The following is a 22,995-nucleotide window of genomic DNA, read 5'->3' on the forward strand; positions in this document are numbered from 1 at the left end:
TTATTTACAGAGAGAGATCACAAGTAGGTACAGAGGCAGGCAGAGAGAGAGGAGGAAGCAATCTCCCTGCTGAGCAGAGAGCCCAATGCGGGGCTCCATCCCAGGACCCTGGGATCATGACCTGAGCCAAAGGCAGAGGCTTTAACCCACTGAGCCACCCAGGTGCCCCCAGATACTCACTTTGAATACAGTAATATATTTATATTAAACAAAATCATGGTAAAAATACACCATGCAAACACTAATCAAAAGAAAGCTGAATTGTGCATAGACTTCAGAAGAAGAAAAACTATCAGGGATAAGGAGAGATATTATGTAATAATAAATGGGTTAATTTATCCTGAAAACACAATAATTCCTATGCATCTGACAGCACAGCTCCAAAACACATGAAGTAATAGAACTGAAGGGACTGAAGGGACAATAAGTAGACAGCAAATTAACGAAGATATGGAAGATGTGAACAGTACTATGACACAGCCCAATTTAATTGGCATTTAAAGAATCCTCTACAAAAAAAAAAAAAAAAAAAAGAATCCTCTACCCATTAATAGCAAAACACATATTTTTTCAAGTATACATGGAGCATTCACAAAGACAGACCATACTGGTACCATAACACAAGCTTCAACAAATTTTAAACAACTGGAATCATACAATGTCTATTCTCTGAACATAATGCAATTAAGTTAGAAATTTAAAAATAGCAGAGGATACCTTAAAATCTCAAATGTTTGGAAATTAGTATGTTTTTAAAAGACCTATAAAGAGGAAGTCTCATGAGAAATTGAACATATTTTAAAGGAAATGAAAATATAACATATCAAAATGTGTGCTATGCAGCTAAAACAGTGATTTGGGGAAATGTACAGCAGTAAGCACATAGATTAGAAAACAAGAAAGAAAAGTCTAAAATCACTAACTTAAGCTTTCACCTCAGGGAACCACAGAAAGAAGAGTAGTTTAGGCCAAAAACAAGCAAAAGAAAAGAACAAATATTAAAGCAGAAGTCAATAAAATGGAAATCCAAAAAGATGGAGAAAAACCAATGAAATGAAAGCTTTATTCTTAGATAGGATCTAGAAAAATTATCAAACTATAGCTTGACTGATCAACAAAAGCAAAGAAAATGCTAATTACAGATATCAGGAATGATAGAGAAGATTACCATTACAGACCCTGTGAAGATTAAAAGGATGGTGAGGGAATACTACAAACAACTCTATGCCCATAAATTTGACAACTTAGTTGAAAGGGACCCATTTTTTTGAAAGATAGAAACTACCAAAACTCACTTAATAATAGATAACTTGAATTTTTCTTAACTATTAAGATAACTTCAACTCTTTTAAAATTAAAATCATGGATAACATCTCCCAGCAAAGAAAGATCCAGGCACAAATAGTTTCTTTGGTTATTTCTGCAAAACATTTAAGGACCTTAGGAGATAATTCTATATAATCTCTTCCAGAAAGTAGAATGGGAGAAAACACTTTGCATTTTGTTTTATGAGGCCACCATTACGTTGATAATGAAAATGTATAGACATTAAAATAAAAGAAACCACATAGCAATATCCCTCATGAACAGAAAAATCTTCAACCAAGTATCAGCAAATTGAATCAGCAATATACAAAAGGAGAATAGATCAAGACCAGGTAGGGTTTATCCCGGAAAAGCAAGGCTAGTCAAATGTCAAAAAAATCAATCAGTACAGTTCACCATACTAACAAACTAAACTTAAAAAATCCATCTCAATAGACACAGAACAAGCGCTTAACAAAATTTAATATGCATTAAAGATTAAAACCCCTAGCAAACTAGCAACAGAGGGAATTTCCTTTACCTGATAAAAAGGATGTACAAAAAAATCCTATAGCTGATAAAGTATGTCATAATGAAAGGCTAATTCATTTCCCCTAAGATTAGGAAAAGGCAACAGTATGCAATTTCATCTTCCCTGTCCAACATTATATTAGCCAGTGCAAATTATATTTATATAACAAGTATTCTTACACTTGCCAAAAAAAGAAAAAGTCCTTGACAGTACAATATGCAAAGAAAAAGAAACAAAAGGCATAATATTAGAAATAAGAAATGAAACTGACTCTATTTTCAGAGTACATCTCTGTACAATATCCTAATGAATCTATGTAAAAGATGCTAGAACCAATAAATGAGTTTACCAAGGTCATAATGTATATGGTCAATGTTCAAAAATCAATTGTTTTTCTAATACTAGCAATGAACAACTGAATAAACTTTTTTAGAGTACCATTTACAATAGCTCACAAAAATTAAAAAGTACTGGATGTAAATCTAACAATGAAATATTGATGAAAGAAATCGAAGGAGAGCTATGATAAAAAGTTTCTGCACAATGAAAGAAATGATCAACAAAACTAACAGGCAGCCTACGGAATGGAAGAAGATACTGCAAATGACATATCAGATAAAGGGTTAAGATCCAAAATATTTAAAGAACTTATTAAACCCAACACCCAAAAAACAACTAATCCAGTTCAGAAACAGCCAGAAGACATGAATAGACATTTTCCAAAGAAGACTTCCAGATGGCCAACAGACACATGAAAAGATGTTCAACATCACTCACCAAATCAAAACCACGATGAGATATCACCTTACACATATCAGAATGGCTAAAATTAACACAGGAAACAACAGAAGTTGACAAGCATTCCAAGAAAGGGGAACCCCCTTGCACTGTTGGTAAGAATGCAAACTGGTACAGCCACTGTGGAAAACAGTATGGAGGTTCCTCAAAAAGTTAAAAGTAGAACTACCTGATAATTAGAAATTTCACTATTAAGCATTTACTTAAAGGATACAAAAATACAGATTCAAAGAGATGCATGCACCCTGATGTTTATAGCAGCATTATCAACAATAGCCAAACTATAGGGAGATCCCAAATGTCCACCAACTGATGAATGGATAAACACACACACACACACACACACACACACACACACACACAGGAATACTATTTAGCCATCAAAAAGAATGAAATCTTGCTATTTGCAATGACGTGGATGGGGCTAGAGTGTACTATGCTAAGTGAAATAAGAGAATGACAATATATATGTGGAATTTAAGAAACAAAATAGATGAACGTATGGGAAGGGAGAAAAAAAACAGAGAGGGAAACAATCCATGAGAGACTCCTAACGATCGAGAACAAACTGAGGGTTTCTGCAAGGGAGGTGGGCAGGGGATGGGCTAAATGGGCGATGGGGATGAAGGAGGCACTGGTGATGAGCACTGGCTGTTACACGTAAATAATGCATGACTAACCTATACTCCTGAAGCCAGTATTGCACTATAGGTTAACTAGAATGAAACAAATATTTGAAAAAATTGAAAACATTTAAAAACAGGGATATATTGTGTTTATAGAAGACTTATTGTCAGAGCGCCTGGGTGGCTCAGTGGGTTAAGCCTTTGCCTTCAGCTCAGGTCATGATCTCAGGGTCCTGGGATCAAGCCCAGCGTCAGGCTCTCTGCTCAGCAGGGAGCCTGCTTCCTCCTCTCTCTGCCTGCCTCTCTGCCTACTTGTGATCTCTCTCTCTCTCTCTCTCTGTGTCAAATAAATAAATTAAAAAAAAAAGAAGACTTATTGTCAATTTTTCTCAAATTGAAGTATAAATCAATGCAGTTTCAATCAAAATCCCAGCAAAGATCTTTTGTAGATGTTTAAAAACTGATTCCAAAATTCATAATGAGAGGTTAAAAATGAGACATAACGATTTTGAAAAAGAAAGCAAAGTTTGAAGACATATAATCTAACTCAAGACCTAATATAAAGCTATACTAATCAAGGCAGTGTGGTTTTGCATCAAGACTGACAAACAGATCAACAGAACAGAACAGATAATCCGGAACCAGACCTCCATATATGTGTACAACTGACTTTCAACAAAGATGTAAAAACAATTCAACGGAAAAAGGGTAATGTTTCCCAACATGTTCTGCTAGAACGAGATATAGCTCTCTATCCATCTATCTCTCTATATTTGATATTATCTATCTCTGATCTGTGTATTTGCACACACAAAGATGCTGTTCCATACCCAGTTAACAATTACATGAAACTTATTTCCCCTCAACAACACCCATAATATAACATATCTTTTTGATTCAAAAGCAGGACAATGTCGTGACTTCAGTTTTTTTTTTCTTCTAAAGCAAATTTTGCTTTAAAAAAAAAAAGATTTATTTATTTTTGAAAGGAAAAACATTGGCTGGGGGGGGGGTTGTGGAGGAGGGAGAGGGAGAGGGAAAGAATCCAGTGGACTATGCTGTGAGCACAGAGCCCAGGGCGGGCCTGGATCCCACCACTCATGAGATCACACAGGACCTGAGCTAAAACCAAGAGTCAAACACTCAACTGACTGAGCTGCCCAGGGACACCTTAAAGCAAATTTTGCTTTTAAAGATTAGGGCATCTCTAGAATAACATATCAAATGAGTAAAATCTCAAAGGAGACATTCCTCAGGGTAAGTAGAGAAAAATATACTGGGGTTTTTACAACAATTATTGTGGAGAGCTATATGCAACACACATTGGTTTAAACAGGATCACTTTTTGGATGAATATAAATCCTGAATTTGAAATAAACATGCACCATATTAACTATTTACTTCCTTTCCGCTGCTTTGCCTTACGTGTTTTACAAGACAACATCTTTCTTCAATCTTCTTACTTCCTCCACCCAACATTCTTGAATGTAGAAATATTTTAAAATCAGTGGTTCCCAAATAAAGACTGAATTTTTACAGACTCAGCATTCCAAGTTTTAATACTGTTTGTTCTTTTGTGGTTTATCTATGGAGGATTATTATTTTGTGCTCTTTGGGGCTTTTGCAAAATGCAGACTTCTAAGAGTGATAACACATGTTCACACTAGTCTGCATGGAAGGACACAGAATTTAGGTCTATAATAGATGCATCTCAAAGAATTTTGCTATATTCCTTTTTAGACATACACATAAAAATAGATAAAAACAGACAGCAAAGGGTGGGTACTCCTCTCCGTTATTACTCTACTGAAATAAAACTAATTTATCCGACTCCTATAGAAATGAATACTAAAAGACATTTTTAAAAAGCAGAGTTACATCAGATAGAGAGGTCCGATTTATTTACCAAGCAGTTAAACAATCTTAAAACCATTTCACTATGAAGTGTTCAGATACAATCCAATGACATTTAATGTTATCACTAGCCCTTGAAATTCTGATTAGCCAAGGACCTTCAGGTGTCAATAGCTCCAAAAGTTAATTATATTCCAACTTATCTAAATTTTATAGATTCTTCCCATTTCCCTAAATAATCAACTCTTCAGTCTGCTGAGATAGTACGTAAAAAGCACTTAGCACAGGATTAGGTATCTAGAAAGTGCTCAGTATTAGGTATTATCATTATCAAGCAAGTATCTCTGGGGACTGGAAGAACTCAGCAGGCAAGTAAATAAGATACTTATCTGATACTTCAAAATAATCACCTTCAACCTATTTACCGAAACCTCTCTGTAGAAGATTGCCAACAGAGATTGACAAAATAAGCCAAGAATGAAAAATGTTATTACTTCTTTCGTAGTAGAGTTGCTACCATAACCTTCAGCTAATATTTCAACATTTTTATAAACAAATAGCAAAAATGTAAGGGTGCTGGCTCATTAACACCATTTTTTTTTACCTCTTTCCCTCCTGAATTGTGAGTTTGTTATCTCGAGAAATAATCACAGAAAGGTTTGGAATCATAAATACAGAAATATTCATCAATGTCCTATTATTATTGAAATACAACTGGGCCCAAAAGAAAGAGTACAATTATTTGCTGAAAAAGAAGAAGGTATTTGGCCTCCAATGAATATAATGGTTGTAGATATCCTGCCAGGTGGAAAAAAATGTAAATAAACTGCCAGTCGAAACAGTAAAGACAGAACTACCCTAATGCAGGACATGATCAATTATATTCACAAGTGCTTGGAAAAACCTAAGTATTTTTTCCAAAAGAGAAAAAACAGCAATAGCAAAAACAGAAAAAAATCTGACTGTTCTTTAGGCCGAAGTTAATCGGTACAGCTGGGCGAAGTAAAGGTGGGCTCCCGAACTTCCAGAATCCTCCTGCACATGCCAACATCTAATTGTGTTCTCACATTAAACATCAACACAAACTCTCTGTGTACCACCTACTGGTTCAATAATTTAAAAAACAGGCTGTCATCCTGTACTTGTTAAAAGGTACTTAAAGGTCTGCTTTAGTGGCCAACTAATGCACATATTCATCATTTATCTTGATTCAGTCATTTCTCTTCTGGATAGATTTAGATTGTGAGAGCAGAGGACCAAGTGCTTAATTTTCATTCCCCAAAGAAAAGTTTCGTAATCTTTTCTCCAAATCAATCAAATAATTACATTTAAGTTTGGCTCCTGAAAAAGTTCATCTAAGTATGATTCATTTGATTAAAAATATAAGAACCATGTGACATGGCTTTTCTTTTTTGCCTTAATTATTAGAAAGCTTTAAACTTAATTCAGGGCCCAAATGTAAGGATGAGCTTCTCTGAAATACCGAGAAGTAACTTCTTTAATTTCCCTTAGGTGGTCTCATCAGACTTTTACTTTATATTCAAATTGCACTCACCTCAAATCCTTGTGGAACAATTCAGTAAGTAAATGCTAAAGAAGCCCATAAATATACACATATGTGTCAGGTATATAGCATATACTTGTACATCAGGATCGTTCATTGAGCAGTAAAGAAACATGTTCATCGGAGTTTTAATTTGTGGAATAATTTTCTTAAATACTACATACAAAAAAATTTAAGAATAAGCAGTCTTCACATGTTAATTCTATTTTAAAAATTCACATGCATCTGTCATTTGTACATTCAATTAATTGTACATTAAATTAAGTACTCTGACATCAATTACTTTTTCGGTAGACTAACAACGAATTAAAATAGTTATGTAACACAGACCTGAGTATTTCTACGGACGGTTTACCTGTGCTATTCCTAATCTGCTAAAACCTCCAGGAAGGCTGGTCAGTGCTGGAAGGCCCATGCTAACCTGACAAATCATGACTGTCTTCATACTGGGGCAGGTTAAAGTCCTTGGTTTCTGGGAGATAAGACCTTTAGGAAGGTGAGACTGGACGAGCCTGCAGTATTGTCCCCTCCAAATTTCCATGGGATTTGTCTACTAGACAGGACATTCCAGGAATAGCCTGCACTATATCTTGGGGGCGCCTGGGTGGCTCAGTGGGTTAAGCCGCTGCCTTCAGCTCAGGTCATGGTCTCAGGGTCCTGGGATGGAGCCCTGTATCAGGCTCTCTGCTCGCTGGGGAGCCTGCTTCCCTCTCTCTCTCTGTCTACCTCTCTGCCTACTTGTGATCTCTCCCTCTGTGTCAGATAAATAAATAAAATCTTAGAAAATCCCAATCAGCCCAGGACCAGAAATGTATCCATATCATTGAATCTGGTCCCACACAGAGCAAGGATTAAGAATTGGTATACACTTGAACCCATCACCACAACAACCCACTGCTGTACCTTTCACTAACCTGAAATAACAAAAACCCTGTAATTTTATGGGGATAAGTATTAGGCTTCATTTACTCATGGTAGGGCTTTGCTCCATTTGCCAAAAGCTGATTAAAAATTAAGCAAAACTCGGGGTGCCTGGGCAGCTCAGTGGGTTAAAGCCCAGGGTCCTGGGATGGAGCCCCATATCGGGCTCTCTGCTCAGCAAGGAGACTGCTCCCCACACTCCCGCCTGCCTCTCTGCCTATTTGTGATCTCTGTCTGTCAAATAAATAAATAAATTTTTAAAAAATTAAGCAAAAGTCATTAGGGTTTTTGGTTGTTTACTACAGTCTCCAATATGCAATCATTCTAACATTACTAGGAAAAGGAAGTGATTATTCCTATTTAATTTAGTTAATTAATGATTAGGCAAAAATTTTTCACTACTATCAAAGTTTTCTAGCTATAATTGTTAAAAAGATGCACAGATAAATAAATCTACTGATTAATAGAGATCTCTTGAGAGAAAAGTAGTTTTCCTTACATTATGATGATCCCGTTATCAATGGAAAATGAGTCGGAAGGTAAACCAGCAATGTTCCAGGTTCGAATTGTCACTGCTTCTCCCAGAATACCCATAAGAGAATAATCATCAGAGCAGGGAATATCTTTGCTTTTGCACAAATTTGTCCACTCCTTGATTTGGTTCTTTAAGACATACATAGAGAGATATGAAAATGAGGCTGGAAATCACCAATTGACTACTTTGTTAACTTCTCAATTACACTTTATTCCTTGAGTGAACAAACCAGTGTTGAAACTGCACATTAAAGCAATTTATCAGATTTTTTCAAATTATAATTCAGAAGGTCCATTGTGCATTCCAATGAAAATGATCTATGTCCAATGCTAATTTTAGATACATCACTTAATAGTGAAGTTGAGATCAGAGTTTTGCATTCAAAAAAAAACAATTGCCAATTTTTATTCTAAAGCAGCACTTGACAAAGTAGTTGGAGATCATCATTATTCTATGCATTTTCTTTAAAGTACAACTATCTGGCAAGTCTTAACAGAGCATTATGGAATAAAATAAATCTACTTTGAACTGGTAGGGGACAAAGGGACCACGGCAGGACTATGAGACACCGACAAGGGTCAGGACGTATACTGGAGTTTGGGATATCCTACTTCGGGGCACAGTGGGCTAGGCTGCTCGGGAATCAAAAAGGGACTTCCAGTCCAGGTTCACACTAAGGAAGTCAGAAGTCAAGGTCCAGTTTGAGGTCACATATCAGAGAGTTCAGAAACAGTAAAAGGCACGACCAGAGGAAACAGAGGCGAGGAAGGGACACGGCTCGAGGACACAGACACACAAGGTGTTGGGACCCACCAAATTCTGTGGGCATGGAGGGGTGCTGGCCGAGAGGGCATGGTGGGTACCACCATCTGCGTTGGGCTCCTGCAGAGCTCCCCCCACCAAAATCCCTTTACGTTTGCCCATGAAAGGCCACGACACGTTAGGGACAGTTAATGACTTTCAGGACCTTGATCAGTCAGTTGTTTTTGTAGAATGTCCCACAGTCGCATCTCTGTGATGCTCCCCCATGATTCAACTCAGGTGATGCACCTTCAGCAGGAAGAGCGTAGAAATGATACCAGGTTCTGCTCACTGCATCCCCTCAGTCGTACGATTTCTAACTGTTCATTTACTGATGACTCTGATTTTTATCACTTGATTAAGGAGTTGTCTGCCGGGCTTCTGTCTTTTAATTGTATGATCTCAGGTATAATTAAAGCTTCTTTGGATGGTGGGATGCAACACAAGACACTCAGATGAAGAGCAGACCTTCTTGGTACTTGTACTGCCACATGAGAGAAAGCTGCACCCAGACACAGGGTAGCAGCACATGGTGAAATGGTAGCAGGCGCTTCCGTGGGCAAGCAGAACACAGGAGGGCTGGCTAGGCTGTGCGGGCTTCCTGGGGAGGGGGTAGTTTGAGTAATTCCACAGGTGCAGCAGAGAAGGGGCTGCCCCCGGGCATTAGATATCTAAGGACCTCTGGAAGTTGAGTGCCTGTTATCACCTGGAGTATTGGAGCCTGAGAAGGAAACGGTTGGGGTGAGGGCCGAACCAAGATGAATTCAGAGTTTTAAGCCAGGATTCAAAACTGAATGAAGGCAGCGCTTGTCAAAGACTGTACTACACCTTCTGCACTGCCCTTGCCCCCTTTCTGGCTGTAACGAAGAGGCATTTTGTGGGGAGATACTTGTAACTGTAAAAATCTAGCTTTGTCAGGCACTCATTTTTAAAATGTATTAATTTATGTCATTATAGACTTATCTTTTTCTATTTTCTAGTCTCTTAAAAATATAATGGTCCTATAACACGAGAGCGGTCACAACATCATGATCCTCTCTCCGTGTATATTGTGAACCCATCATAGTAAGTGTAGTCAACATCGTCACCAAAGCTGCAAACACTTGTTTGTTATGTTAACCTTTTAAGATCTCAGTAAGATCTTTTAAGATCTCAAAGGTATTATTAGCTACAGTCACCATGCTGTACATTACATCTCAGGACTTAACTTTATACCTAGAAATCTGTACCTTTTGAACCTCTTCATGCATTTTGCTCACATTTTTTATTCAATGCGTTGTAATATGTTGCTATCGTTATTTATTGCTGATTTGGCCAGTAGAAGTAGCTTCAAGCTCAGTTTTATGTCCTTTTAATATGTCCGTATCATTTTGGGGCCACTTCCTTACTCTTGCTTTAAAAAATAATTATTCGCTAATCATGTCCTGGCTAACTGAAGGATAATCTTCCTGTTTTAAATTCAGCTGATAAACAATCTTAATAACAGAGACCCTTTGCCACGTAATGCAATATATTTGCTGGTGTAACACTCTAGGGCAAACAGGGGCAAAATCTCACCTTTTGTGAATACTTAAAAACTATCATCTGGCTTTCTGTTCGGTTTGGTTGTTGATGCCAGGAACAAGGGTTGTGGTTGTGTAGGGAGGATATAAAGCATTTCTGGTTTGAACTCTGCTTTCTAATTCACAGTTCCTACTGGCATGTTTTGATCTCTTTGTTGTCAGGCTACAGGGCCATCTGCAGACTTTTGGGAAAAATCTGAATGTTTTGGCAAATATAGCTTTATGTTGGTATTGGCACAATAGACAATGATATGTGGAAGAAGTAAAGAAAGCAAAAGCAGCAGTGACTGTGGAATGTTGTTTATAGTTGACAGTGTACGTTATCATATCTGTGGATTAGAAATTTAAGTGGCCCAATTACATGCCTAAAATGGTACAGCAGCAGACAGTAACTATCCATGACCACCAAGACAGTTCTGACCTTGACTGCTGGCAGGGAAAATGAGAAAGTTCCAATTAATTCAACTCCAGGGCTTACGTGTCCTTACAGCACCGTAGGATTGTGTTTCAGAGATTGGTGCCGGCACGGCAGTTGAAGCACCCTGGGCCCAGTTATCCTAGAAGAACTGGAGTTTTCCATGTTTTATTTATGCAGAATGCCAGAAGTTCTACAGAGATGCTGATGAATAATTCACAGCGACTCAGATTCAGGCTTGGAGGGACGGGGTCCAGCTATCTATTGAGGGCTCTTGGTATCCAGAGACTTTGATGCTAGAAAAGAACCAAGATTGTTGGAAAGCTATTTTGTCTTGGTTCGGTTTCCCAGAAGCAGACTCTGAGATGGAGATTTATTAAGGAAGGGTTGCTGCGGGGGGCCGTGCAAGGACCGGGAAGAAGCCAGTGAAAGGTGAGCATCTGCCAAAGTGTGCGGCTCGTGGCTTTGGTTTGATCCCCCGCGGAGGGTAAGTTAGTCCTTAGAGCTGTTCCAGCCAGAGGGAAGGGAGGCCAATTCTCATGCTGCCACCTCCGTCAGCCATTGATCCAGGAACGCCTTAGAGGGAGACTAAATCCCCAAGCAATTCCGCTCCAAACACCGGGCCAAGGGGATTCTAAGACCCCAAGAGAAGTCTGGCAAGGAAGAGCCACGAGGGCTGGCTGCTGGGCATGAACGTGCGGGACGCCAGGAGGCCATCTGGGCAGGCCCAGAAGTTGCGGCTCTGACCTTCTGCTTACAAACAAATGGGAGGCTTTGACGGGGTTAACTTGACCCCTGCCCTGACCCGGAGGGGGCGGTGAGAGGACATAGAGAACAAACTCATAGGAAGGAATTTTGGAACACTGAGAAGAAATAAAATAAAACAAAATGGAAAAAAAAAATTCACAGGAAGGAACAGAACAACATTAGAGACTCAAGAAAAGTAAAAGCCTCGCTGCTGTAGCGAAGCGCGGGAGGCGTAAGATGAACCGGGATGGGGTCGCGTGGCTGTTGGGTCAGGGGCGAGGACAGGGGATCTGAGGTCACAGGAGCTCGGGCTTTGGCTGTGTCTGTGTCTAGGTAAGTGTCCCGGTGCTTCTGTCAGGAACTCCAAGGTCTCGGTTCCGGGCTCTCCTGCAGCACTTGCGTGGCGGCCTCCGGTGGGAGCGGGTGTGTGTGGCGGCGACACGTCTGCCAGAGGACAGGGCGGCGACCTAGGGGACTTCGCGTCCGGCCAGTGCGGGTGCCCCAGGAGAGATCCAGCAGGGAAGGGCCAGTGTGGCCGCCACGACCCCTTCCATGGTTCCAGGCTGATGTAGGGGAGGAGAACAGGTGCTAAACCAGGATCCAAGGGACTACAGGCCTCATTCCTGCCGTGTCATTAACGAGGCGCGTGGCTTTACGCAACTGCCTTCCTCTTTCTAAGCCTCCGTCTCCGCCACGGTGGAGCAAACAAACCTGTTACCAGAGAGTTTCAGGCTACACAGCACCTATCTGAGCCACAAGGTGTTGATACCGTGGTAGCAGACAGTCACTCAAAGACACAAACGAACAAAGGGAGGAAGAATGTGAAGGTCATGCACCAGGAGCAGGATGCCCCCATCTCAAAGAGATAGAAACACCATGTGTGTGAAGATTTTAAATCGGTTCGGTCAAAAATAAGCAAACAAGCTAAAACTGTGGACTCCAGAATCAGCCCTACTTAAGAGAAAGCCCCCCAAAGTAAGTAAGGTTTGACGGAGACCAGGTGCAAGCAAATGCTATGAGGAAGAAAGACAGACAGACAGAAAGGATTGAGGGAGGGAGGGAAGGAGAGAGAAGGGAAGGAAGGAAGGAAGGAGGAAGGAGAAAAAAATGAAAGAAGACAAAAAAAATGAGTTATTTATTCTTTCTCTACTTGCTTGACACTAGAAGCTATTACCGAATGCTTTAAGATTTCTCTCTTCTCCTTATTCTCATTACCCTCTTTTTCTTTTCTTTTAGTACTTTCAGTTTTTCTAAGTCTCTCTTCCTGCTCTGACAGGGCCATGTTCTGGGTTGGATTCCAGTTCAATTTTTCAAAAGAGAGCTCAACAATGTGCGGGGTCTCATTCGGAAATGGACTGCAAGGGGGAAGGAAAAAGCAGAAAGAAGAAATAGAAATGGGAACTGGGTCATCAAAGGGGCGCTAATTCAAAGCAGGACACTTGGCATTTGTTTTCAAAGGAAAGAAGCCACTTACGGATTCAGTTCTAGGCCAGCTTGCCTTTTCCTCCTCTGTAGTTTTCTGTCTGAAGTAATTTTTTGAAATGATTCATTATTGAGACTCATAGAGAGTAGATGATCACACTCATAAACACACACATCAAACAAAGATGTAATAAAAATCCTGATATCTTTGAAATTTTGTCATTAAATGCTAAGATGAAATGGTAGACCCTAGAGTCAGTGTTTTTGTATCTAGAACAATTTGATATTAGAAAAATATTTGATATAGCATCTTATGGCTATCAAGGCAATTTACAGAATAACTAAGATACACAACTAGATAGAAATCCCTTGGAAACATTTGCTCTTCGTACTCATCAAAAAACCAAAACTAAGCCAACAAAATCCTCTCGGATTAGTTAGTACCGGCTACAATGGGAGGGTCAGGAAGAGACCTCAGAAATCGACTAGTATTCTTTACCTGTCGATAGTTCGACGTGAAGGCGCCGAGGTAAGCGATGACTCCTGAAGACACGAGGATGTCACCTGTCAGGTTGATGTACACCTGCCCCAGGTCCAGAGCTGTGAGGCTCCAGCGCGTTTTCTCACCCCCAAGGCCTCCAATCAGCTGCTCGGCTCGTTCGAGCTTCTTGCTGCACAAGTCAACCTTGAAAATCAAAGTCAGGCTTTATCGACATCCACAGGAGAAAATGAGTGAAAATTTCTGCACGATTGTGCCCTCTGAGATAAATCCTTCTTTTTTTAATTACAAACTTTCACTGGGAATTTTTTTTTAACTCTCTAAAAAAATGTGAGTTATCTCACTATAAATACTGGCAAGTCCATGACATTTGGGAAGTGTGTTTCATAATAAAGTACATACAGTAAGTAAGTATAACAAAATATACACAATTTATAAAATTTTTAGTGGCTATTCATCACATAACACAAGAATAGCTCTATTTAAGGAAATGATCTACAGCAGGAGACACTGAAATTTGCTTAAGTAATAAAGGACATTCTCTTGAAAATATAAATATTTTCCCTCAAATTTAAATACTCTACATGCATTTTATTTAAAATGTTCTGGCAAAATCTTCCCCTCATTTAACTTATGGTTGACTTGATGATAATTTTAAAGGTTAAATGTTTAAAAGTTGTAATAATTTATGCTTTCTTGCAAAGCACAATTTTCAAGTTGTTAAATTGTGTCAACCTACTCACACATTTGCAATTAACCTTCAATTAGGACATCAATCAATAGTTGAGAGCCTACTTTGTGCAGAAGACTGTCAACCAATTTGATTATGCATAATTAGGCAATGTAATTAAAAAAAGAAAAAGGATAATTATGAAGGTGGAAAACTTGGGGGAAAGCCATTTCAACCCATGCAATGGCAATATTCCCCCGAGTTATATTAGTTTGATTTTAAATGACTTGGCCTCATTATTCTTGGATAAAGACAAGAGTAAGCAAAGGTTAGCTTAAGGCTCAAAATGAAATGACTGCGGGAGGTTGGGGTACCAGGTGGTGGGTATTACAGAGGGCACGGCTTGCATGGAGCACTGGGTGTGGTGAAAAAATAATGAATAATGTTTTTCTGAAAATAAATAAATTGAAAAAAAAATGAAATGACTGACATGAGAAGAGGAAGTAAACAATTGATAAAAGCAGAAGCATTTAGATTATAGTGGAATAAGAATTTGGCCTATACTTTTTCCTAATGCTATGAATATTTATATTAAATAATGCCATTAGACCAAAAGAGATAAAATACTAAACTGGTTTATTGAAAGATAGGCTTGAAAAAGCAACAGTATGTAATTGGGGATATTTTTGATACTTTTAAACTTAAATCTTTTGTATTTTAATATCTTCTGTCTTCCTGGCTTCTTTCTTCATTCTTTATAATAATATTTATAATAAATGGCATCATGTATTTGACTGCAATAAACTTGCCATCAGAAATTACTAAGTAGGGCGCCTGGGTGGCTCAGTGGGTTAAAGCGTCTGCCTTTGGCTCAGGTCATGATCTCAGGGTCCTGGGATCGAGTCCCGCATCGGGCTCTCTGCTCAGCAGGGAGCCTGCTTCCTCCTCTCTCTCTGCCTGCCTCTCTGCCTACTTGTGATCTCTGTCAAATAAATAAATAAAATCTTAAAAAAAAAAAAAAGAAATTACTAAGTAAAAGTATTTTAACTAAAATTTTGCCTCCAAAATCAGATTTTTAGTGCACATGTAAGCATATATTCATTTTACATGATCATAATTTCCAATATTTTATCACAAAAAATAAAAATGTCAATCATACAACAGAGTTGACAAAGGTTTACAATAAACCATACACCCACCTATTATATTATTTAAACTAAATCTAAATACTTGGACATCATGTTTTATAGTAAGTAATATTTCTAAAGATGAGCTCAACATCACATATTTGTATAAATACAGAATATATGGTCATATCCTCTGGGAAGAAAACTCTAGGAAACAGCACAGCTACTGAAGTCAGATTTTAACCTTCTAACTTAGAACCTGGGTTGACTACAGGCAAGTTACCTGACCTTTAGTTTCTACAAGAATCATACAAAAAGATGATCTCCCGCAGAAGGCTGTTTTGAGAATAAATGAGATAATACATATTGTTCCCAGGGTAACAGTGACTCGTAGAGTAAGTACTCAATAAATATTTTGACTTTTTTCCCCCTGGAACATAATTAGACTTGAGCAGTTACTTATTATAAACAGTATCACATTTTTAGTCTTAGGATAATTTTCAGGGGTCACAGAGTAGGTAGGGTTTTGGGTATTGAGTTCATACCTCAGCTCTGCCATTAACTCTTACACAACCTAAGTCACTTAATATTTTGGTTCTTACCTATATAATGAAGAATTACTTAAATAATCTAGCTCAATATCTGGTAATCTGAGGCAAAGAGGATTGACTTTTGGTGGGGGGAAGGACCCAAAAGGTAAAAACTGGGGGTTTTATGGGTCAAGAGACAAAAATGATGACATTAGGCAGGTATTTATACAACCATTTACCATATAATCGTTAAAAATTGTCAAAACCATCTTTAGCTTGTGGGCCACACAGAAATAGGCAATGGCCGATTCGGCCTGTGGGCCATCGTTTGCCAGTCCCCAGCCAGGAAGAAGACAGGAGACTGAGGCTGTTCCTTGCTGGCACAAACATCATTCCTACCAAAGTGATTAGGATTTGCCCATATTTAGTATCATTTTGCCCATCTATAGTATCACACACCTGGTTTTCCAAATCAGCCTTCTTCTGTTTGTTTAGTTCTAAGGTATCCTGAAGCTTGGCCAGCTTGTCCTGGACTTCTCGCAGAGTGGCCTGTTTCTTCCGAAGACCATCCATAGCAATTTTAAGCTCCCCTTCGGCAGCAGCCAGTTTTATCTTTTTAGGAGCTACTATTTTTGCCACTCTGCAAAAAGTAGAATCAGAAAATTCAATCTATATTTTATACTGTAGTGCACTCACTATCACTGAATTTGCTTTTCTATCCTTACTGTAACTCACAACACATTTTTATGCAAAACCTATGCTGGTTTCCATATTCTATATTTCATCAAACTATCACACCTGACCCCAGCACATAAGAAATGATGATTAAAATAGGTATCAAATATGGATAACTTTTTAAATAAGTATTCTTTTACCCAATATAAAGTATTAGATTATTGACAGTATGAATATTGTGTTTTTGCAGAAGGAAAATAGTAAATGTAAAACATTGCAGTGTTTATGAAATCTAGTCTATTTCATTAAAGCTTAATTTTTAGGAGGTGAGGTGTTTCATCTATGTCATTTTGCTTTTTAAAATTTTTCAAAATATATCTTTAACTAAAACCAAGCATCTTATAAATATGTATGTCAATAACAGAAGGGACTATATAAGAACAGGAATGGATATAAATTATCTTCTATCTGGAAAATGGGGTCAGTGATGTTAGCTTTCTAAACAAATGGGAAATGTTAAAATTTATCTTCAATACATTATGATCCAAAACATATAGGTTATAACATATGTACAATGATTCAAACTATGTATGAGTTTGAAAGATATCCTGTAATAGTTGTTTTTTGAAGATAACCAGTAATTTTTGCTGTTTTGTACATAATATAAGTGGTTCTCATACAATCACCAGAGAACACTCCTTATCTTACGAAGAATATGTATTATACTAGTGGCTTTCAAAATGGGGTCGAAGACATACTTCATCCCCTTCGGGGAGTCCATGATATCCTCTCGTGTCCAGCCACACATCTGCGTGACGCTGTATTTTCATCATAAATTTCAACAGAAACAACAAATTGCAACAGATTGAATGAAGATGCAGATTTGAGTGTCCAACTATCTTTCACTGGCCACATATTAAAGAGATTTGCAAAAATATAAAACACCACTACTGATCTCCTAATATTTTGTGAAAAATGTGAATTAAAAAAATAAGTTATTTATGTAACATGTAATGTCTTTTATGAAGTAATTTTTTAAAAGATTTTATTTATTTATTTGACAGACAGAGATCACAAGTAGGCAGAGAGGCAGGCAGAGAGAGGTGGGGGAAATAGGCTCCCTGTTGAGCAGAGAGCCCGATGCGGGACTCGATCCCAGGCCCCCGAGATCATGACCTGAGCCGAAGGCAGACGCCTTAACCCACTGTGCTACCCAGGCGCCCCTATGAACTAATATTTTTAAAAATTTCTCTATTTCAACTTCTAATATGGTAGATAAACAAGTTTTTCAAGGGATGCGTGGGTGGTTCAGTCAGTTAAGTGTCTGCCTTCAGTTCAGGTCATGATCCCTGGGTCCTGGGATCAAATCCCAGACTAGCCTCCTTGCTCTGCCTATCTCTCCCCTGCTTGTGTTCTCTCTCTCTCTCTCTGACAAAGAAATAAATTCTTTAATTGAAAAAAAAAAAGTTTTACATGTCTTCAAGATTTTTAAGAGTATAAAGGATTCCTGAGTCCAAAAATGTTAAAGCAACACTGTATTATACTATATAACTGGTATGGTCTTGCCTCCAGTAAATATGTACACACACAGCAGATACTAGACAGGATTTCCCAAGGAGCCTCTCACCTATATAACTTTTCAGTTTTATAGTGTCTAAATGACCAAACAGGAAAATAAAACACAGGGTTGTGTCGTTGTTGTCGTTAGTACTTACTTATCATAGGAATCCATTGCTATGACCCATTTGCACAGGCCTTCAGCTGCTGTGGAAGCATTTCTAATCTTCTCTGGAACAAAATCTGGATTTGGAATATAGTTTTTTCTTATGATATTCATGTAAGCTGCAGGAATGTTGTCCTTGTCATATTCATGAAGTGACTGTAGAAATCGGATGTCACCAAGAAGTCTCTTAGCGGGACCCCAGAAATCCTCTATTTTTTTTCCTGAACCTGTTGGGTCAGGGATTTTATCAGCTTTGATGCCTTTCAAGATGCATATAGCTTCCATAACAAGCTTGACTCCAGCGGGAGGACTCTTCATCGATTTTACCACTGTGATGTCCTTGAAATAGCAACATGCTCATTATTAAAAAAGAATTGTTCATGTATTATTTGTAATTGGCTCTAAAATTCACACTAAACCATAAGATAGAAACTGTTCATTGGGTAGAAATGGTAACAGTGATAGAATTCTGTCAAAAAAGAAATGAGAAGTTTGTCCCAAAGGAAAAGTTAGAAACAAAAAAGAATAAGGGAAATATACCCGAATGTGAGATTACTTACGACAAAAAGTCTACTCCAAAAATACGTAAGAGAGATTTGGCTGTTGCAAAGTAAGAGTGTTGTAGTTTCTTAAAAATTGTGAAAGTAATAGATGCAAATATTAGAAAAATACAGAAAAATTATACATACAAAAACCTCCTATAATCCCATATCTAGTTAACTGTTGCAAATATTTTTATTTATATTTCTTCTATATGTTTTTCTATGTATATACGCTATTAGCTAGTGAATATGCTACATTTTGACCAATGGAATTATCATACATGCTGTTTTAAAACTTTTAATATTTCAATAGTAATATACAGCGAACATCCTTACGTGCTATGAAACACATCATTATAATGGCAACGTGACCTTCTCATGTATAGACATGAACCGTAATTCTCATACCCTAATGTTTTTTCTTCTTCTTCTTCTTTTTTTTAACTATTACAATTGCCATGTTGAGTTAAGAACTTTGTATCTTTTATTTTTAAAGCTTTGACACATATTCACAAACCACTCTCCAGAAAGTATCTAAGGTTTCCTGTTTTACTACATATACCCTCAGCAACAGGGCTAGGGATTCTGAGAAGTCAAAGAAATCTTTTATTAATCTGTTTTTCAAAATAAAAGTGAGGTAGGATACATTTTCATATGTTTAATGACTATTCATATTTCCTCTTTTGTGAATTACTTCTTCATATCATTTACCATCTTATCTTACATCTATTTTTTCTTATTTATTTGAAAGAGCTTTTTACATAAAGGTCTATTAATCTTTTGTTTGCCATCTAGTTCAAACATTTTCCCCCAGTGTTTCTATACTTCTGTCTGTGATGTTCATATCAAACAAAATGTGTTGGTTTTTTGGTACTAAAATTTGTAACTGAAAAAAAAAACCCAATTATTAGTTATGAAAAACCAGAAAAGAATCCAGAACATATATATTACAATTTTGCTTAGTTTTTTTTCCTGATCTCTCACATCTAGGAAATCTAAGGTCCTGATCCACTCCAAGATATAAACAGGACCTGCATTTCCTACTATTTTATAATAGTAAAATTATTTATGTTTAAATTTTAATCACTCTGAAACTATATCGCAGTAAGTATGAAGAAAGGACCTAACAGTCTCTCCACACCCAAAGTTTAGCATGATTCTCAACACTATTTTAAAAAATGAATCTTTATATTTTTAATTGAAGTATTCCCCTCTCATGTCTAAATTTTTAATACCACATTCCATCCAATCTAACACATGTTATTAAAAAGTACAACATTGTAGGTCGTATTAGTATCATAAAAATTAAAAAAGAACCCAAACAGTAACAAACATGAACACAATATGTTATCACATCTACTGTAAGGTACATGTCAATTTTATAAAATTGCCTGAATATGAAAAAGGTGAACCTTAGAAATAAAATACACACTTAGGTCTTATGCCTCTGTCCGCCACTGTACTGCAAAGTCCTTGCACAAATTTCTTAAAATAACAGAGGTTTCAGGGTAAGTTCTAAAATTTGGCAGCTTTCTCCTTTCCCAAAATTCTTAGTCATGCACATGCGTTTCTGTTTCAGGTCAATTAGGTAACTCTTTTGCCAATTTGAAACTCATTTCGATTGCATTAATTGTGGAGACTATTTGGAGAGACAGACTTGATGGTAGCCCGCGATGGTGAGCCCCTCCTTGAGCTACGATGCTGTGTGTCCTGGCAAGTGTGCGGCTGCTGTGCTCTTACCTGCGCGGTGAGAGTGTCCAGGGCAGACAGGGCTGACTCTAAGATGGGCAGGGCCTCCGCCAGGTCTGCGTCACATTCGTCTTTGATGGCTTTGGCGGCCATAGCTTGTTCATTGGCTATCGTTTCATCAGCTTTCACTACTTTTTCAGTTTTGGCCACTTCTACAGACTCCCTCTCGATGATCGCCATCATTTCATCCACCTCTTTGCTAGCAACTTTTAACTGAGGATGTAGCGCCTCCAACTCGGTCTGCATTGCGGCTACTTGGGATGCCGCAGAATCCAGTTTGTCCAAACCCACCTCATACCTCTTTTTCATTTTCATGACCTCGCTGGAAGCAAACAGATAAAACAAAGTTAGTCATCAAGTTCTCTACCCTTCAAGGAAAAAATTGAAATATTCTTGAGATTTTTCAGGCCTTTTCCACGGATAACTAAAGGGGTGGTATGAAAGATTTTCACATAATACTTTGTCAAAAGTTACTAACTTTAGAACATTGGGTTGCACACAACTAAGAGCAAAAGTACGCCTTGTTCATTTTTTATTTCCAGTGCCTGGCACAATATCCATGCATATAGCAAAATTGCAGGAAATTTTAAAAAAATTTATTATATAGTAGGTATAGGCAAGGAGGGCTCTTTATCAAAATGAATGATGTACTCCTAAAGTTAGTCACCTTGGGAATTTTATTCCTACAACACGATGGTTCCTTAAAACTTTTCTATAATTACATCTTCTAAATAGACTTCAGTACCCAAAATATATGGTCTCGAATGTTGCCAAAGGTGGCAAATGATTTTAAGAAGTATTCAATATCCATCCTTTCTGATGGAGGCATAATACTCCATAGTGTATATGGACCACATCTTCCTTATCCATTCGTGCATTGAAGGGCATCTTGGTTCTTTCCAGTTTGGCAACCGTGGCCATTGCTGCTATAAACATTGGGGTACAGATGGCCCTTCTTTTCACGACATCTGTGTCTTTGGGGTAAATACCCAGGAGTGCAATGGCAGGGTCATAGGGAAGCTCTATTTTTAATTTCTTGAGGAATCTCCACACTGTTCTCCAAAGAGGCTGCACCAACTTGCATTGCCACCAACAGTGTAAGAGGGTTCCCCTTTCTCCACATCCTCTCCAACACATGTTGTTTCCTGTCTTGCTAATTTTGGCCATTCTAACTTGTGTAAGGTGATATCTCAGTGTAGTTTTTTTTTTTTAATTTATTTTTTCAATTTATTTATTTTTAGAAAAACAGTATTCATTATTTTTTCACCACACCCAGTGCTCCATGCAATCCGTGCCCTCTATAATACCCACCACCTGGTACCCCAACCTCCCACCTCCCCCGCCACTTCAAACCCCTCAGATTGAATACCCAACTTTTGTGGCAACATGGACGGGGCTGGAAGAGATTATGCTGAGTGAAATAAGTCAAGCAGAGAGAGTCAATTATCATATGGTTTCACTTATTTGTGGAGCATAACAAATAGCATGGAGGACAAGGGGAGTTAGAGAGGAGAAGGGAGTTGGGGGAAATTGGAAGGGGAGGTGAACCATGAGAGACTATGGATTCTGAAAAACAATCTGAGGGTTTTGAAGGGGGGGGGGGGGTGGGAGGTTGGGGTACCAGGTGGTGGGTATTATAGAGGTCACGGCTTGCATGGAGCACTGGGTGTGGTGCAAAAATAATGAATACTGTTTTTCTGAAAATAAAAAATAAATTTAAAAGAAAAAAAAAGAAGTATTCAATATCTTCAAATAATTTTTTCTTTAAGACAAAAATGGGAAGGAGGGGAAAGGAGCATGATGGCAGAGAAGTAGGAGACCCTGTTGCAACTGGTCCCCTAAAGTGAACTAATTTTCTACCAGAACACTCTGAACACCCATGAAATCAGCCTGAGATATAAGATTATACACTTCTGGATCTCTCTGGGAGCAGAAGACATCAGTGGAGAGGTAAAGCACAGTGGGAACAACTGGACTGATATTGGAGGATAAACAGAAGGGGGAGGGAGCCACCAGAAGTGACCCACTAGAAAGTGATATCCCAATATGAATGTGTCCTGTGATTGGGGACCAGCATTAACTTGGAGTCTGGTTAAAAGCACTCAAAAAGAGCAAAAGATTGTAAGGGGCAACTGGTGGAATCGGGCGGTCAGGGGCACGGGCCTAAGCCCATGGTCCCGGGACAGTGACCACCGGCAACCACTTGTGCCAGAGAGAGTCTGGCAGGGCCTCCAGTCCGCGGTCACTGAGCTTGAGGCTTTCCGCTGCTTGCCCCACCGCTCAGCGGGCACACTCCCGCCCGTGCATCAGGGAGCCCGGCACGGACACTGGCTGCCATCCCGCGGCCCACAGCCTCCTGTGACGTGTGCTGCCATGGGGTCTGACTGCACCCGGCGTA

At 38.5% G+C, this 22,995-nt stretch overlaps 1 protein-coding gene across 1 annotated transcript in view; it reads right to left on the reverse strand.

Moving 5' to 3' along the window:
• The window catches only part of DNAH7 (dynein axonemal heavy chain 7), a 251,111-nt gene that overhangs the window by 77,458 nt on the left and 150,658 nt on the right, over positions 1-22,995 (reverse strand). The window contains exons 43-47 of the mRNA XM_044241200.1: positions 20,589-20,919; positions 18,299-18,645; positions 16,368-16,548; positions 13,582-13,767; positions 8,100-8,263 (exon numbers count right to left, since the gene is read on the reverse strand). Coding sequence (XP_044097135.1) covers positions 8,100-8,263; positions 13,582-13,767; positions 16,368-16,548; positions 18,299-18,645; positions 20,589-20,919 — 1,209 coding nt within the window. The remainder of the gene's footprint in view (positions 1-8,099; positions 8,264-13,581; positions 13,768-16,367; positions 16,549-18,298; positions 18,646-20,588; positions 20,920-22,995) is intronic.

This window comes from Neovison vison, chromosome 3 (assembly GCF_020171115.1).
Source record: "Neovison vison isolate M4711 chromosome 3, ASM_NN_V1, whole genome shotgun sequence".
Classification (NCBI taxonomy): domain Eukaryota; kingdom Metazoa; phylum Chordata; class Mammalia; order Carnivora; family Mustelidae; genus Neogale; species Neogale vison.